This window comes from Zosterops lateralis (genome assembly GCF_965231275.1).
Source record: "Zosterops lateralis genome assembly, chromosome: 4".
Lineage (NCBI taxonomy): Eukaryota > Metazoa > Chordata > Aves > Passeriformes > Zosteropidae > Zosterops > Zosterops lateralis.
Window position 1 is genome coordinate 9,117,067 of NC_139765.1, and position 18,041 is coordinate 9,135,107.

Sequence of the window (18,041 nt, forward strand, 5' to 3'; positions counted from 1 at the left end):
TTATAGAAAAAGGTACCCATTTATTCAAGGTATGACAAGGATATTTACAGTAATCATTTGCTCAGAATAAGATCCATCCTTAGGAGTTTTAAAGCAGCAATTATAAATTACATTTAAAAGGGGAAACATTCCAAGCATGTTTCTGTTAAAGATATTTTTACAAGGACAGAAACACTTTAAGGCTAAGTTGTTTTGACCTTTGCTGCCACCCACATTTATCTTGGCAAAACCATCCCAAAGCCAATGTTACCTTGAGGGATAGACTATGCTAAATTCAACAAACAATTCTGTTCCCTCAAATGCTTTTCACAACAGTTCACGTGTGACAAAAAATTGACTTTTGATTTAAAACAATGAATTAAATATAAATGACATAACTTGCCTAAACCCCAGCTTTTCAGAGAGGCAAAAGATCATCCACAGCAACACATTAACAACCTCCAAAACACATCATCAGCTTTCTTGATGATGAAGGTACTTCAGCTTACCAAGCAAGTTGCTGCAGCCAGAGATCCACAGTCGTGTGGTGCAATCCACCTTCTCATCACATTATTTTTCAAGACAGAAGAACAAAAACCTTCAGGTAGCTGATGTCTAAGGTAAATGATGAACACTGTCTGAGACAGCAGTTGGGTCCCACAAGCACAGGCTAGTGCCCTACCACAGCAAACAAGATGAGTTGGCTAAGCTGCTGTCGTGGTATTCTCTAGTCATTGTAACACACAACAGAGCTAGAGGAGCAGTTAAAATTGGGTTATCTAAAATGGTTTATCTCTTGAGGTAGAACCCACAAGTCATATTTACTCCTGTCTATAAACTGTAATTTACATGCCATCAAGCAAACACAGCCATTTTTGGTAATTTATAAAATAGACCCACTGATTTTTCAGATGTTATTAATTGTAAAATAACAGGTTGGGGTATTTTTTTCCCCTGAATCATTTGTGTGCCTGTTTTACAAGGAAGCAAATTAAATCTTGATAATAGTAGATTGTGGTTATTTATACAGTTACAATGAGAAACCCCCATGTTTTAGACAAATAAACTTCAGAGCAACTTTCAAAAGGACTGGTAGATGAGGATTTTTATTTAACTTAAAACTTACTTTGGAAAATTCCAATTTTAACTGCATAATAAAACACAAACAAATAAACCAAAACCAAACAAAAAAAACCCCACAAACAAACACAAAACCCCCCAGTCACTAGATCTTTAGGCTACATAGCTACTTTTAATACTACATTGGGTAATTATTTCAGGATTACATGAAAGGGAAAAGAAAGTGAAACACAACAGAAACCCCCCCTGCCTGCACAAACACAATTCACAGAACTAGCACTGTTTGTTAGGTGAGGACACTGTAACTAAGACTATTGAAAGTGCACAACATTTAACATTGCAACAGGAGCAGAAATGTGACCTGTGCATTAGGAGGGGACAGTTATTCCAGGTTAGAATCCTCTGTAAAAACAAAGCTGTTGCTGTAACCAAGAGTTGTTTGAAGATAACCCAGTAACAAGTTACAAGGAGATTGGCACTTGATCTTTAGTCAGCCCCAGAGACTCCATTTTCTCCCCAGAGACTCACATACACAGAACTTTAGGTTTCCATTTTATTACCGTAAAAAATAAAAGTCAATTTGTAGTTCCAGAGTAAACAAAGAAAGCTTAGTTTCAAACTGTTTAAAAACAAAGCTCCAAATTCAGATAAGTTACATGTCACAGGGTTCACATCAGCACCTCAACCTAATGCAGTTTTTTGTGAACTAAGCATATTTCACAAAGTTTTCATGTTAATGACAAGGGGCTACATTCTCATCAGGATGCACATGTAACATGGCTCAAAGAGAGAAATCTGGAAGGACTGCAAGTCAGCTTCCAGAGGTCCTCACTGAGCTCTACATGTTCAAAACCAACATTTAAGACCAAAGTTATTAAAGATTGACCTTTTGCATATTCCGAAACGGAAGGCAAATACAATCAACTAACATTTGGCTTTGAAACATTAAGATAACAATGCTGTATTTCAGCCACATATTTACAAAAATGTTTACAACAGAACTGTGTAGGGTTTCCTTTTTTATTGTCATAATACACTTATAGATGAATAGTCATCTTAACCTTCATGCAAAGATGCATCTCTTGTTACACAAGAAGTTTCCTGTTTGATTTTTTTGCACTCTGAGGATAGCAAGCAGAGGGTTGGGTAAATTTGGGTCACCCTTAAAAATGTAGGCCTGTTTGCTCTACTGCACCTTCAAAATAAGGAGGTAAAGAACAGGCACCTTAAATTCCACACGGGTTCGTTGACTCTAGCATGTTTTCCAAAACCAACAAAAATAGTCTTGAATAGTTGTAACATGGGTTATTCCATGACCTTCCCCTCTTCAGTTTACTTCCCGAACTCTGGAGTTACTTTTCTAGAAGCATACTTGCTGAGCTTCTTTTCTAATGTATATTTGTTGACTATACATTTTAAATTAAACTGTTATGTAAAGAATGTAACAAGCTTTTTCCTTTGTACACAACTTAATCTTTGTGCTGAATGTTCTTCAAAGGGATTTTATAAATAATACAGTAAAAGTTTAGATCAGTCTTCCACCCTCTCGTCATTATACCATGTTGTTGCTTTCTCCAACTTTATCTACAAGCTGTGGAAAAGGAGACAAAAAGGTTTTAAGTTGATGACATTTATGTACAGAGAAGCTACTCTCAAATACTGCTTGCTACTTGCACAGTTAGTATGCGACTGGAAATGAGAGTCAAGTAGTACTCACCGAGGTCTCATGGTTTAGGTTTGTGAAAACCAAAATTCTTAAAATTGCAATTGTGTTTCTGCATAACATGTTTTTCTCATGTGGACATTAACAGTGCAACATGAAGATGCAACAGAATGAGAAAGGAAATAGAAGAATGCAGATAACACTGCCAGCTCAATGGTTAAAACAAAACAATACAGTCTCAGCCACACATGCATTAGTAGACCAAGGAAGATATTTCAACTGACCATTACTGTGGATTCTCTTCTGAGCCTACGTAGGCTTTGAATAAAACATTAACAATTATCTTTTAAAAACAAGATTTAACCCCGTTATGATCAAATTAAATATGAGTAAGATCAATTGACAAATGAAACATTCAATTGATCATGAATTATGAGCCACGACTTGGCCTAACTGTGAGATTGGAACAAATGATCTGGAACACTTATTTTTAAAAAAACAGCCTGTATGCATCTAAGTTATTCTCACTATTAATTTTTAGTAGTAGCTATTAAAACTGTTGCTTTCAAAACTAGTACTACAAATGCTTGTGTTAAAATATGTACAAAAATCAGCACAGTAAAAGTAGTTGACTGAAACACCATAGATTAGCACCTTTCTGTTAATTATCTTCAAATCCCTGGCCATTTGATTTTAAAAATGGAAAACTCTGTTTGAAAAAATACAAATCTTAGTAATAAAAAGATGCAGCCTGCTGCAGGAGATCTTAATAAATATATCTGATGAATGACTATACATCCTCAGAGTTTCCTGGGTTCACCATACAAGCTGCAAATTAACATTGAACTCCACTCTTTGCTTTTACAGGCCACTTTTCCTAAGTTCACCCAAATACTACACCATGGTGTAGTACTACACCTCATTGTACAGACAGGAGAAGAGGCCCAGGGCAGTGGCAGGATTCCCCTATCTGGTCACCCAGGGCCAAGAGTGAAGCAGGAAGAACCCAAACATTCCCAGTCACAATGCAGGGCTCTTCCCACTTCACTACCCATGAGCAGGGGCAGCTTCTGCAAACGTGTCCTTTTGTCCCTTTTACACCGAGAAGTCTCTCCCTGGGAATGAATGTGACATGTATGGTACAGGAATGCATTGGAAGTCACTGCTCCCAAGTTATATTTGCTTTATTTCTGATGCATTTCTACAAGTGCTATATCAGTGGAATAAAAACCATAACATGCTTCAGTTGTTGCATAAAGTCCCATACTTACCGAGCTTATACCAGGTAAATTCAAGAGATATCCAAGAACTGGAACTCTTCTAATAAAGCCAACCACCACAGGAAAGAACCCCCTTTAGGTAAGACATCAGAAGACTGTGTTAGTTTTTATAATTGAGCTTTTCTCATATTGCTATAACACGAAAAAAATAGCAGGTAATTTTAAAACCAAGATTATGTAAAATCTTGCAACTTGTTTACAAAATATATCAATACACATTCATCAGAGAAAGGAAAAAACCAGGAAAGAAACAATGTATTTCTCAATGGATTTAATTTTCTTCACAGCTGGCAACTCTCAGTCAGCTCATCAAAAAACTCAAGTGAGAATACCCAACTTAGTCAGCAAAACTGATTGCTCAAAATTAGTATATATATTTTAAGATAATTCCTCTTTATGTTATAAGAAATACATTCAAGATCCAATGTAGAAACAAGTAAAGTTAGTTCTAAGTAATCAAAACCATGTATGGTACTCCTTACATTAATTAAAGAAAATGAAGCATGGCAGAGTTGTGTATTCATTTATTTCTCAAATTTAGGTGGTTTGAATCATGACCCCGGGGATGTTGCCTGTCATAGCTGTTATGGTATAGCCCCTGCACTGTCCATTTAATCTCTGCAGCAGAAAAACAAATTTTCAGTGGCAGTAACTCAGCTGTTTGCAGCCAGCTGGTGGCATTCCCAGGGATCGCGTGTTGAGCATTCCCTGCATGGAATAAGGATTAATGTGCAATGAGGCCTCAGCCACAGTGAAACACTCAAGTTTCACAAGTCATCATCCTCTTCATCACACAGCTAAGAACCATTTGATGGGTAATACCCACACCAATAAGGGGGTGAGGTTGAGATTTTTTTTTTTTTTTTTTTTTTTTGAAGACCAGATCATTTCAGTGGCTCAGTAAATTGTGAAGGGCAGGGTGCACAAACCATTTGTAACAGATAAAAACAACTGCTGTGTCCAAGAATAAGGAATAGTCGGTACAGTAGGGATAATATTGTCAGCCATAACTCTGCAGGGCTATAATCTCCAAAAGCACTTTAGATTACAACAACTGTCCCAGAATAGCCAGGGCAGTTTTTTTGCTATGCAACCAAGCAGCAGGATCTGGAAGAACAGTATAAAATAAGATTTGAGGAAAAGACTTCTTTTATAACTTCATTAGAAAGAAGCAAGTTGCTGACAATAGGATGATTGTTCAAGTGAACAGGATTGAAGCAAAACAAAAAGCTTTGCTTGAAGTAGTCATTAGCCACTGTAGTGAGGGATTTAGATTCTATCAACTAATAAGCACTGGAAAGGATGGTCACAGAATCATGGAATCATTAAGGTTGGAAAAGACATTTAAGATCATTCAGTCCAAACCACTGGTCTCCAGATGCTTTAAATCAAAACAGATCAGATAAACATTCACACCTGGAATTATCCATCCCTTGTTGATTCCCTTCAGTCTAAGGGATAGTCCTAGGGATAACTGATCTTTTAAAAACCTCTCAACACTATTTTACCTTGCAAGCACCACTAGATAATCTATAACCATACCTGCTTAGCCATAATAACATATAACTCTTCTGAGATCTTTTAAAAGGAGGGTGGTTTTGTTGGGAACACATGCTACTTGCTTTGTACTGGCTGATTAAACCAAGCACTACATGCAAGAAGTGACAATGTATTCAGTGAAGTACTGTGACTATCAAAGCACTTGCAGTGACAGAATTCTGAGTTACACAGAATAGAACAATAAGAAATACATTAAACCCACAAAATTAATTTTTTGAAATTTCACTGTCTCCAGCAGGAGACAAGCTCAGATTTGTTTTTAAAAATAAACATTTTATCTGAACTAAATACCGGATTAACATACAATTTTACTGAGTACAAAAAGGGCTCCATGAGAACAATGGTTTCACTTTGATTAACATGAACAGTATTATTTAGCCATTCACTGAACACTTCAGGGTCTGAAACTTGATCAATAGTGAAACAGTCTGCATCTGGACAGAAGTCCAAGACCAACCAGAAGCATCCCTTTCTACTTTTTTGCTTTGTTCTGTAAGGAAGCATAGAACTTCAATCATGGAAATAAAGATAAAAATATAGATATCTATGCAGGTTGTAACAAGTCAAATTCTTTCACTATTACAGTTGCATTTAGGAAGAACTTAAATGACACATTGTGAAAGTTATAACATGTTTCAATATTGTTGTTAAAAAAAAAAAAAAGAATTTCCATTCTTCCTTAACTCAGTCAAGATACCACTAACCCAAACAAGCAGTTCTGACTCTAAGGCACATTTGTAATGAAACGTGACAGAAAAGATCTTTTTCCTGGGCTGCCACAGTGATGAAATGATAAGATTACAAACCTAGGATGGTATTAACTAAATGTTTTGCCCTTATCAAAGTTACTTTGGTAAATGCCTAACAAACATTAGCAGATTAGAGTCTTGGAAAAATACTTACCAACTTGTAAATAAACAATTTCATTTATGTGTCTAAAAGAAACATTTAAAGGATACTGCTCTGTCAACTCTAACACAGAAACACTACATGAATACATTTATTCCTAGATAAACTAACACAAAGTTGTTTTTAAACAAGACTTACCTGAACAATAGGAAGAACCCATAAATTTCAAGGATCATTCCTATTAAAGGCCAACCAATGAGAACTATGAGCACACCACCCAGGAAGAAGCCTGTTGCTTTCATTTTGTGTTTTTGAAAGAAGAATCTGAATGTTCTTTCTAAACCAATAACAAAAGACAAGCCAGCCACAAATAAAACCTAGAAAAGACAAAAACAAGCCAAAGAAAGAAAACAACTAGTTATGTTCCCAAGTACAGAATGTAAATATTGATATATATATATTTACAAAATTAGACTGCTTTTCTTGCACAACTTCTTTTAACACCAAAAAACAGTTGGTGAGAATGAATTTACTATTGATTTTCTTTTGTAAGGTACACCTTAAAGCACTTGTAGCTCTCAGCTGCTTGAAAGTAGAGTCTATCTTTTGTGGTCTCTGCCAAACACACTCAAGACAAAAAACCTGCTGACAACAGTTGTATCTGCCCTGTCACATACAATCTTTACCACAAATGGTGCTGAAGCTTAGTACTACTGACAGCAAAGATTCCTAAAAACTAAGAACACACATAAAAGCACCTCTGTTCTGTGCCACTGACATCTTCAACAGCTTCTACTCATCTACTCATAATGCAAAGCCAGAGAAGGAACAAGCTGAACAGTTGTTTTTTAATGTGTAGAGACCCTTTTTAGTGTTTATTTGTTCATTTTACTGTTTATACTGTTCAGTCTAGACTCAACACTATCACACTAGTCCCAACTAGTTAGAATTATTTCTGGTGTCCTGCAGCAACAGGACTCGGAATCATTTCAGCAACATTTTTGCTCAGGAAGCAATAGTATCTCAGATTTTACTCAAGATCATTTAACTCAAGTTTAGGTTTTGTATGGTATTTAATAAATCACTTTTTCAGAACTCTCTGCCCCTTCTGATATAACTTTTATATATATATATATATATATATAAACAACTCTCTGCAAGGATACAGTACCTTTTCTTGCATTATCTTTGGTTACCATATAGCCTGTCACTGTCTCTTCCTACCTGTGTTTTCATTTTCCCTAAACAGCATCTCGTATTTCCACCTTACATTAGGAAAAGAAGAAATAAGCATTATTTCATTGGTCACTCTTCCACTGCACACTTGATTTGATGGTTCATAACAATGCTTCAACTAATGCACCCTAATTCAGATACACAGTTTTCTATTTCCCTTCAGGGAATCTCAGTATTTGAGAATGAAACTGATCTGTTTGGCTGCAGACTTTTAGGCATCAGCAAAAGAGGGGGTGAACCTCTACCAAACAGACTGTGCTTTGGCTGGCTGGCAAAGCTGAGAACAGCAGAGGCACAGAGACTATCACATGCAGAAAACACCCTGTCATTTTATATTTGGATTGGAAATTTTGTGTACCAGAACCAGGATTTATTTTCTGTGCTGCTTTGAGCGACAACTTCAAGCTGAAGACACTGAATCTCTCTTTTATGAAAGAGGTCTGGCTCTTCCAAAGCCAGAAGTGTCAGCGATTCATACTTCTTTCTTTCCTCATACAGCACTGCAAAGCTACATTTGCTAGCACATACTTAATGATTCTTACCCAAATACTTACTTAAATTGACAGTTATCTTAGAGGATCATGAAAAATCGCATTTGCAGCAGCACAACAACTGTGGAACAAGCTGTTTCTTGTCTACCAACATCCCACAGGCCTGACCCAAGGTGATGTTCACATCAGTGTGAGCTGTTCTAACCTCAAGCAGGAAAAATGATTCACTCCTATCACTGAGCACAACTCCTCCTTTATACCAAATCACCACAGTAATCTTTGTCATGCAGCTTCAAACTGATAACATACTGTTCTATTTTTAAATTGTCTTTGATAGATCACATACTTGATTCTAAAGTAAAGTACAGAAAAAGCACTTACATTTCCAATAGCCAAAAGAGCTTTGTCAAAGAAGAGTATCATTCCAAAGAAGAGGAAAAACACTCCAAAGCCTGTTAGTCCCATTCCAATCTCTGAAAAAGAAGCAAATTTAGGCATTTAACAAAACATGGTACCAAGAAAAAGTAATGGATAAAAACTGGGGAAAAAATTAGAACATCCAAGCTAAAGACGTTTTAAATTTAGAAACTTCCCTGAATGTACAAATATCATGAATCTTGTAGACACCAACTGCTTCAATAGACAGATATTTGGAAGCTGCTTATCAAAAAAGTCTGTATTTGGAACTAGACACTGAAATTGAATGCAACCAAAAGCAATATATGGATATATACATATGGCAAAGACATAAGTCCCTTTTGATTAATTGCTAGTATGGAGAAAAGGATTGTTTTGTAAAGAGATAATGAAACTTTGTTTTCAGATTAGATCAGCTGGCCAGAACATGGTACAAATAACACCAAGGTTTGATTCCCATATGGGTCATTCACTGAAAAGTTGGAGTCAATGATCCTTGGGGATCATTGAGTGGATCCTTGTGATCCTTCTCTTTCAACTCAGAACACTCTGGGATTTGCAGATCTTATCCCATTACCTTTACCACAGTAATGTAAGTACCTTCGTCCTCTCCATCCTCCTGAGACCTCACGTGCCATGCCCCATGACCTCGTATAGCAGTTCCATTCCCCCCACTTTCTAGATGGAACACAATTTGGATGAATCCTACAGGATTTTTCCAAGTTACACATGTGCTAACAGCTGTCAAATATGAGCCTGGGTCTCCAGACAATTCCCAGTTTTCACAAAACTAATAGATACTAAATATTGAGGGATTAAGGTTCAATTATAATTTTCATGCTTCATATTTAATTTTTATTAATTAAATGGTAGATCTACATTACACACAGATATAACATCTCTAGACTGCTAGAGATGTTGCATAGCGGTTTCATTTTATGAAATTTTGCATTTTATGATATTAATTTGCAGATTTTTAAAAAAATACCTTTTGTACTTAATATATTTGCTTATATTATGGACTAGGACATGCTGGGTTAACGGTTGGACTCAATGCTCTTAACAGTTTGGGTTTTTTCCCAGTCTAAACTATAAACTCTATAAACTTTGAGTTCTGCAAAGGATGCTCAAGAAATACTGGGAAGCCAAGAGTAGGATGGAAGGTTTGTATGAGAAACCGGGCTAGAAATGTCAAGCTATGATTATAACTATCATTTGACAATAGCCTTTAAAGTATCTTGAAGACTGTTCTTAGAAATACATCCTGCTTTTAATTTTAAATCTCTAAAGCCTTCCTTTGACTCTCACACAGACTGAATGGGAGAGAAAAACCAGGAAGGGCAGCAACAGGGCTGCAAACACATGCATTTATTATTGCTTTCCCTGTGAGCAGACAATTTAGAAACCTATAAGGCACAAAAACAGTTTAGCAAAACCCATCCTAATACTATGCCTGTGTATATGTGTATTTTGAAGTTCCAAGTAGTTTTGCATACCCTGTCCTGAAAAAAAACCCAAAAAAACCACACACACCCCCACAATTACAGCCCTCACTGCTACTGTTGGCCGGATCTACCTCAATATATTTTAATTGCACTTTGTAGACGTAGTTGGTCATTTGCTGTTGGTAGATGAGCTTGGGAATAAAGGAGGATAATTATGCCTGTTTCAGGACTTGCAAGTAGTTATTGGAAATAAATTTCAAAACAGCTCAGAGATTTGTTACAGCAACATTCCACTCCTCAAACGTCTCTAAGGGCTTGGCTTTCAGCAGGGCTGCAGAGCACATGCTGTTAGAGCTGTAGTTCTATAGTATTGTCTGCCACTTTCAACTGTTACAATGAGCACTTTAACACCCCACAGTTAAAACCACTAAGTAACTCAATACAATCAATTTACTACGGGCACTCTCCGTACTTGTTTACAATGAAGAAGGGAATTGCAAATTGTATTTTGAATGGATCTGCTGACTGAAGGCAACGTAACAATTGCAACTGCCCTTTTCCCCAGTACTCTTTACTTCAGAAGAGCAGAAACAATCTGTATTCTGGAAGGAAAAACACTTGGAGGCAGGACTCCAGAGGAATTACCAGCTGCCAGCAAGATAAATATGCAGCCATGGGAAGTTAGTTCCTCCCCCAGCCACAGCTCAAGGTATGGATCTGGCAAAGAGGCAGAGGCCAACTCCCAACAGCTGCTGCAATCACCACTCTGACACTTCTCTAATCACCCGAAACGTGTTTGCAATCACTTCTGCCACAATGGATTCTGATTCACTTCACAAGTCACCCATACTCTCTGGTTAGTGGAGGGAAAAGGAAAAAAGAGAAACGAACATTATTCTCATTATCCCAAAATAACTGCTGGAACAAGATGAATGGTCCCGGACTATTATCCTCTGGTGCTGATATCTCAGCAGAGGGTGTTACAGACTTGATTTATATCAGAATTTGTAAATATATTTAACGACTCTTCTTGGAGGAAGGAAAAGAAAATGCACTGGCATCTTGTATCAAATCTTTTCAATAACAAACTATGAATATTTATAGAGGGAGCAAACTATTTTTAAATGTTTTCTCCTGTGCCAGAAGAGCTTTCCCACATTAGTCAAATACAACATATCAATGCCTAGAAATGCAGAAATACACACCAGCCAGGCTGCATTTATTCTGGCTTGTTATGATTTCCTGAGACAAAGGAGCAAACCTTCATCATTGTTTCTCCTGAAATTCCATAATCTGTGCAAGAGGTCTGCAGCACCGTGTCAAAACAGCTTAGCAGATATTAAGATTCAAAATGAAGATACATTGCTTGTGAAAGATTAGGGCAGACAATGCACATCCCCAGTCTTTTATAGGACCTTATATAGCGCAAAATAAATTGAATTGTGCGCTATAGGCTTTTAGAAGACAAAAACTAATACAGTTCATATTTGATGTAGAACTATTATTTTGCTAGCAGTATTTTTTTAGCATTGAAGATTTAATTTGGGAAAAGCTAAGTGCATTTCTTTTGCAATTAATGGTGGTATATAACACCATTCAATGCACCACTTAAAATTATGTTCTAGACTACAGATGCAGAATTAACTTTCCAAACATCAACCAATGCAGTGCTTCTCTCCAGGTATTTATCACGCTACTATGGCTAATTCTGTATTTTTATAAATAGCAGTGAATTTTAAAATGTCTAATCTTCAGAATTTCAGAAAACCTGAAAATAAAAAAAACCCTTTAAACCCCTAAATGTCAGTGTATTTTATTTAGTACTCTTGTCTCTGACAGTTAAAACCAACAGCCTTAGCACTGGAAATAGCTGAAGGTCACGAAGAACTAAGCAAAAGAAAAACAGTGAGTCTCTTTCTGAAGAGATTTTTATTATTTTGCCCAACAAATACTCCAAACAAGAAGTTAAGGGCAAAAGCAAAGCCCAAAAGGGTTTAATCAATCAAAAATCTAAAAATTAACCCCAAGGGTTAGTACTCATCCCAGTAACAGCACAATATCTGAATATCTCAAGAAATCCTTGACCCTGAATGCTGCTGAACTCTGCTGCCTGTCTTCATCCTTGGCTCTCCAATACCTCCATTTCCAGTATCCTGCTATCAAACTTAGTTATTTTAACTTTTCTAAAATTTTCACACCCTCCTTCATAACTGATGCTGTGACGCTTATCAGGCAGACTCATTTCCTTCTGTGGCAATCATACCAGAAATGCATCATACATTAGATGGTAATTTAAATCACAGGCCTATCATTGTCCTTTACCTTGCAGCTTAAGCTGTTATCACAGAATCACAATTGTTGGGGCTGGAAGGATCCTCTGGAGATCACCCAGTCCAACCCCAGTGCCAGGGCAGGGTCACCCACAACAGGTGATGAAGGAATGTGTCCAGGTGGGGTTGGAATGTCTCCAGAGGGAGACTCCACGCCCTCTCTGGGCAGCTATTCCTGGGCTCTGCCACCTTCAGTGTAAAGAAGTGTTTCCTCATGTTGAGATTAAACTCTTTGTGCTTTACTTCATGGCCATTGCTCCTTGTTCTGTAGCTGGGCACCACTGAAAAAGCCTGGCACCCTTTAAGATATTTACATGCATTAGTGAGATCCCCTCTCAGTCTTTTCCAGACTGAATAGGCCCAGCTCCCACAGTCCTTCCTTATAACAGAGATGCTCCAGACCCCTCATCATTTCTGTGACCCTCTCCAGTAGCTCCTTGTCTCTCCTGTACTGGGCTCAGCACTCCAGGTATGGCCTCACTGGGGCCAAGCAGAGGGGCAGGATCACCTCCCTGACCTGCTGGCCACACTTCCAGGATCCCTCTGGTCTTCCTGGCTGCCAGGACACACTTATGAACTTCTTTACTTTGATCTGTATTTCCAAACACTTCATTGGAAACAAAACCATGGCCTCGGGAAAGTTTTTTTTTTTACTTTTTTCCACTTCAACGTCTCGCCCTCACCTCGAAGCCCCCTCAGTGCCACCTGCAGACATTTGCTGTGGTACCAGCAAGAGCAGCACAGTAAAGCTATTTAAATAATTAAGTGGGTCCAGACCACTGACGTCCACAGCGAGGTACAAGAGAAGAGTCAAGCTAAGTGTTACTTTGTTTACCCTTCAGCTTTCATTCATTCATTCATAGAGATTTAAGTGCGATGGGTACAAACCCACAGACGGGCTGGCTTAGATAACAGGAAGAAAATTTTTCCTGTCAGGGTAGCCAGGCACTGGAACAGGTTGTCCAGAGAAGCTGTGGCTGCCCCATCCATGGGAATATTGCAGGCCAGGTTGGATGGGGGGCTCTGATGGGGAAGCTGTCTGTCCCTGCCCACGGCGGTGGGTTGGAGGGAGACAATCTTTACGGTCCCTCCTAACCCAGGCCGTTCTGGGGTTCCCCCACAGCACACCGAGCACTCGCAGCCCAGACGAACGCCGGCTGCCGGGCTGACGGGGCTCTCCAAAGGGCGAGGCCCCGCCGAGCGCTTCCCCGCCGCTCCCGTTCCCTTTCCGCGCTCCCCGCGGTGCCGCCGGTACCGCCGCGCCTTCCACTGCGGGGAAACAGCCGCCAGAGCTACCCCCGCCCCGGCCCCTGCCCGCTCCCGCCCCGCCGCGGGCTCCAGCCCGTCCCCAGCCGGTCTCCGGGGCCCAACCGGACTCACTCGGCCGCTCCCGGGAGGCCCCGCCGCGGACAAAGGGTGCGGGCCCGGCCAGCCCCGGACCCCCCCAGCCCCCAACGCCCCCAGCCCCGCAGCGGGCAGCCCCTCCCCGCTTTCCCGGCGGCAGCGCTTACTCTGCGTGTCGGACAGGGAGATCATGGTGGCGGCGGGAGCGGCACCGGCACCGGCACGGGCGGGAGCGGCGGCGGCCACGTCTTCCGGAAACACGCACCCCGCCGCATGAGAGCCGCCCGCCCATTGGCCGCGCCGCCCGCCAATCGGCGGCCGCCTTGTATCGCCGCGCGGGCGCGCTTCCCCGCCCACGGCCCGCGGCCGGCGCTGATTGGCGGAGGGGCGGTGCGGCGGGTGGCGGAAGGGGCGGGGCCGGCGCGCGGCGCAGGTGGGAGCGGAGCCGGGGCGGGGGCGGCGCGGGCTGAGGGACGGGAAGGGATTGAGGATAGAGGAGCGAGGATAAGGGATAAAACATGCCGGAGCGCGGCCGGCGCTAACCCCTGGGGGAGCCCTGGGAGCTATCGGGCTGAGCCCGCTGCACGGGAGAACACGGCAGCGAGGCGCGTGGCGTTCTGCTCGCCCTGGCAGCCTCCATCCATCCATCTGTTTATCCCTCCATCCATCTCGCACCCGCCGAGCAGGGCCTTCCCTGCCTGTCCGTCCCTCCGTCCGTCTGTCCTGCAGCCCTGCCGAGGAGGTGCTCCCGGCCTGGCCAGCGCCGTGCCCTCAGCGGGCGTGTAGGTGAGGAATGCTGGGACTGTCCCACTGTGTATGTTCACTGTATATATATTTCTATACGCGTTCCACATAATATTCACTCCGTGTGCGTGTGAATAGTCCCACATTGGAATAGGTTGCCGTCCCTGGAGGTGATTTAAGAGACGTTTGGATCTGGCCCTGGGTGATGCGGAAGTGTTTTATTCACGCATCCTTTTAAATGTGTATTTCCCTCTCCTTCCCCCAGGAGCGGGGAAGATCTTTGTTATGGTGGAATCAGCTGATAGTGAGGATATGCTGAATTTATTCCCTTTCACCTTCCGTTGGACTTTGCTTCCATCGATGTAATAGATAGTCCAGAATGTAGCAACAGTAAATATCAAGTTTCTTGAGTTTGGTTTGTTAACAAATAACAATATGAAAAACACAAAAATATATTTTGTTCAAAAAAAAAGAGCCAATAAATGCAATTCTATGTTCATTTCACTAGTGATCTATCCCTCTTCTTTAAGCCAAACCACATTTTCCTTTCTCCTGTCAGAGCCTCCAGATGTTATGGTAGCTGCCTTTCTAAGGGGGACAACAAAATGTGTTCAGACTTTTCTGTAAAATAATCTTTGAAGAGATCAAAAATCATAATGGGCACTTGGTGAGTGACTGGTCTATGTTAGAGCATTCCTCTTGCAGGAAATGTATGACTTGGTTAAAATTCACTTGGATTCATCTGGAAGCCTGGTGAGCTGTGGCCTTGGGAATTGGTTGTGGTTTTGTGTTTGTCCATTTTGCAGAAGGGAAAAAGCAGTTGTCATCTAGCAGGGTTTCTTTTTGTAAGCAAATTAAGTTAACCAGTACTTAAACTGTTACATTAACAGCTCTAGTAGTGAAAAATCTCCTGCAGTAAATTTGTTCTAAGTTGAGGTTTACTTATAAAATATATTTTTAAATGTATTTATTTCTTTTTATTTTTTTTTTTTTTAGTCACAGTTACTTGGTTCAATAAGATCTCCTAAAGATAACGTTCTTTAATCTCCAAAGATGACAGCTGTTGCAGGTAATCCATAATTAATATTCCCTATGTTCATTTTGCTGTCTCTTAGCTAACAAGACACAGTTTCCTGATGTTACTGATTGTTGTTTATATGAATTTAATCTATGCAGAAAAGAGTTTGTGAAGTCTGTGCTATTATACTTAAGATCTGAAGAAAAAAAAAATTCTTCTACTGGATAACTTTTTATTTCTTAGGTAAAACTAAACCACAGTGCCCCATCCCTGGAAGTGTTCAAGGCATGGCTGGATGGGGCTCTGAGGGGAGTTGGAAAGAGATGAGCTTTAAGGGCCCTTCCAACCCAAGTTATTGGATGATGAAAATCAACTTTGTTGAGGAAATTACTTGGTTTTCGATACTTTGAAAAAGTGATTCATATTTTAAGATACTCTTAACTCTTCTGAGTAGCAGTGGGCATTTAGGAAGACAGCTGTCACCGTTCTGTGCTATTTGAAATGAAGAGGGGTTTTTTTTCCATATCACACATTTTTGTTTCCCTAACCATATTACCACATCTGCTCTGGTTGGGCCAAAACCTCTTGGGTTTTCTGGGTGTGGAGGAGGAAATAATTTCTTCTTGTGCTTTTCTGACCTGGCTCTGGAATAGTGGTACATGTTTGGCACACAGGCCTGTGTGTTAATTATTCTTTTAAACTCCAGGGATTGGATTCTAGAACACAATCTGCAATTCCCACACATGCAGACTGGGATGGAAAGAGGCAAATTCCTGCCAAAGAGTCACTTGTGTAACCCAAGCTTTTGGGGAGCATTTGCTTCACTTTTCCACCTGTGTTTGCAAAATCATTTCTCCTCTTTTTCCAGACCTCGTTGTTCAGCAGATCCTCTTGTTGTGTGTAGGAGGGAGATCTTGGTGCATGAGGCACAGCTGATTGCTAATGGCCCTATTTTAAACTCCAGAAGAGTTTAACTTGCTTAGGTTAATGCTGCTTCTCACCTAAAAATAAATGCTTTCTGTTAACAACTTGACCACATTATACTTACATTGGGATTGGCTGGAGTACAATTAATACAGTTAAAACTGGCATCAGTTTTGTAACTAGCTGTAATTTATCAATTAAAACTGTGGTCTCTATTGTGCCTTCTCCTTGTTTTTCCCTGCAGTGCTGGAGGAGGTGCTGGTGTCCATTGAGAATGAGCTGCAGGCAGTGGAGATGCAGATACAGGAGCTTGTGGATAAGCAGCAGGAACTCCTTCAAAAGAAGAAGAGAATAAAGAATCTGATAAAACAGTCCTCAGGAGAGCTGGAGGCAGGTGGAAGTAAAGACTCTGAAAACTCAGCTGAGGAATGGAACAAAACAGGTTTGCAGAGTCAAATTCTAATATTTTAACAGAAAGGTGGACTAATTCACTAGGGGAAAATGCACTTATACAGAGTTTTGATTGGAGAATGATATTGTCCTATTTAATTTTCATCAGCTGGCTGACATGCCAGGGTAATGGGGCAATGTTTGTACTTGTCTCATTGGACATTCCTAAACACTAATCTTGAGTTGTTCTGGGCAGAATTATCTATTCTGTCAGAATGGCTTGTTATAACTACTTTAATTCTTTGAGTGTTGCAAAGTCACAATTTGATCTGATTTGCTCTTAGAATCCCAAAGTAATTTTTTATTGCAATACTTGTATTCTAAATGCTTAAATTATACTGCAGTACTTATCCCTTTTTGTGTTCTAAAACAAATTGCTCTGGATTTTCTCAGGATTTGATAATGACAATTTTGCACTCAGAGTTGTTTTGTGCTGGTTTGGTGTTTCCTCTTGCTTGAGTGGGTAGGACATTGGTGATGTTTGTGATGAGTTATGCAGCCTCACTGTCTTACCAAATTAATGCAAATTAGGTAGATGTTCATTGCCAAAAATAACTAGAATACATTATTATTGTAGAATTAATGTAAGTTACAAGTGCCTTGTGGTGGTGTGAGGCCTTCTGTCTTTCAAGTTAGATATTAAATGAAGTACTGAATAGTTGCTGGTTCTTGGCCATCTTATTCCTTGCCAAATTTGACTCAGATATTTTGATTATCTTTTTCTTCTTTTTAATTTAATTTTCAATTTGGAAATGCCTATATCTATCATATACATACACTATTTTTAGGTTTTTTTAAAAAATGAAATTAGTGTTGTAGTTGAATCCATATTTCTGTGTTTGAGGAGTATTATGCCTATGTAAGAATACTGATACTTTATCATTGCAAATTATGGTATTGAACAAATCATTTGGTTTGTGTAATTCTATGGTTAATTCTCACCTCCTGTGCTTTGAAAATTAATGTCTTTGCAATCAGATGCTGGGTATGTGTATTAAACAAGAGCAGCAGCTAAATTTGTTCCCAGTTTAAAGCTCATGGGAGTCAGTGGGAGGCTTTTCATGGTTTCAGAGAGCCTTGGATTTTAACTGTGCTCTTTGTAAATTTCTTTGCAATGTCACCTCAAGTCCCCAAATTAATTCTTGCATTGGGTGTGGTGTAACCTGGAGCTCCTGCAGTTTTTCTGCATTTTAATAGTTTAATTTAAAATCAAAATAATTAATTTCACTGT

General features: G+C 39.8%; 2 protein-coding genes across 3 annotated transcripts in view; one reads left to right on the top strand and one right to left on the bottom strand.

The window, feature by feature from the left end:
* On the bottom strand, window positions 1–14,397 carry GOLT1B (golgi transport 1B). The gene is made up of 5 exons (XM_083860026.1): window positions 13,842–14,397; window positions 8,520–8,611; window positions 6,610–6,788; window positions 3,994–4,075; window positions 1–2,650 (listed from the first exon to the last, which is right to left on the bottom strand). Exons 1-5 carry the CDS (start codon window positions 14,320–14,322, stop codon window positions 2,612–2,614), a joined length of 873 nt encoding a protein of 290 aa, XP_083716152.1. The 5' UTR covers window positions 14,323–14,397; the 3' UTR covers window positions 1–2,611.
* The window catches only part of RECQL (RecQ like helicase), a 16,849-nt gene continuing 12,890 nt past the window's right edge, over window positions 14,083–18,041 (top strand). Inside the window, exons 1-3 of one of the 2 annotated variants that reach the window (XM_083860023.1) lie at window positions 14,083–14,107; window positions 15,415–15,487; window positions 16,605–16,802. In XM_083860023.1, the coding sequence (XP_083716149.1) occupies window positions 15,472–15,487; window positions 16,605–16,802 (214 nt within the window). In that variant the 5' untranslated portion in view covers window positions 14,083–14,107; window positions 15,415–15,471. Of the gene's footprint in view, window positions 14,108–14,374; window positions 14,461–15,414; window positions 15,488–16,604; window positions 16,803–18,041 lie in introns of those variants that run through there. The other variant, XM_083860022.1, reaches the window with a different exon arrangement.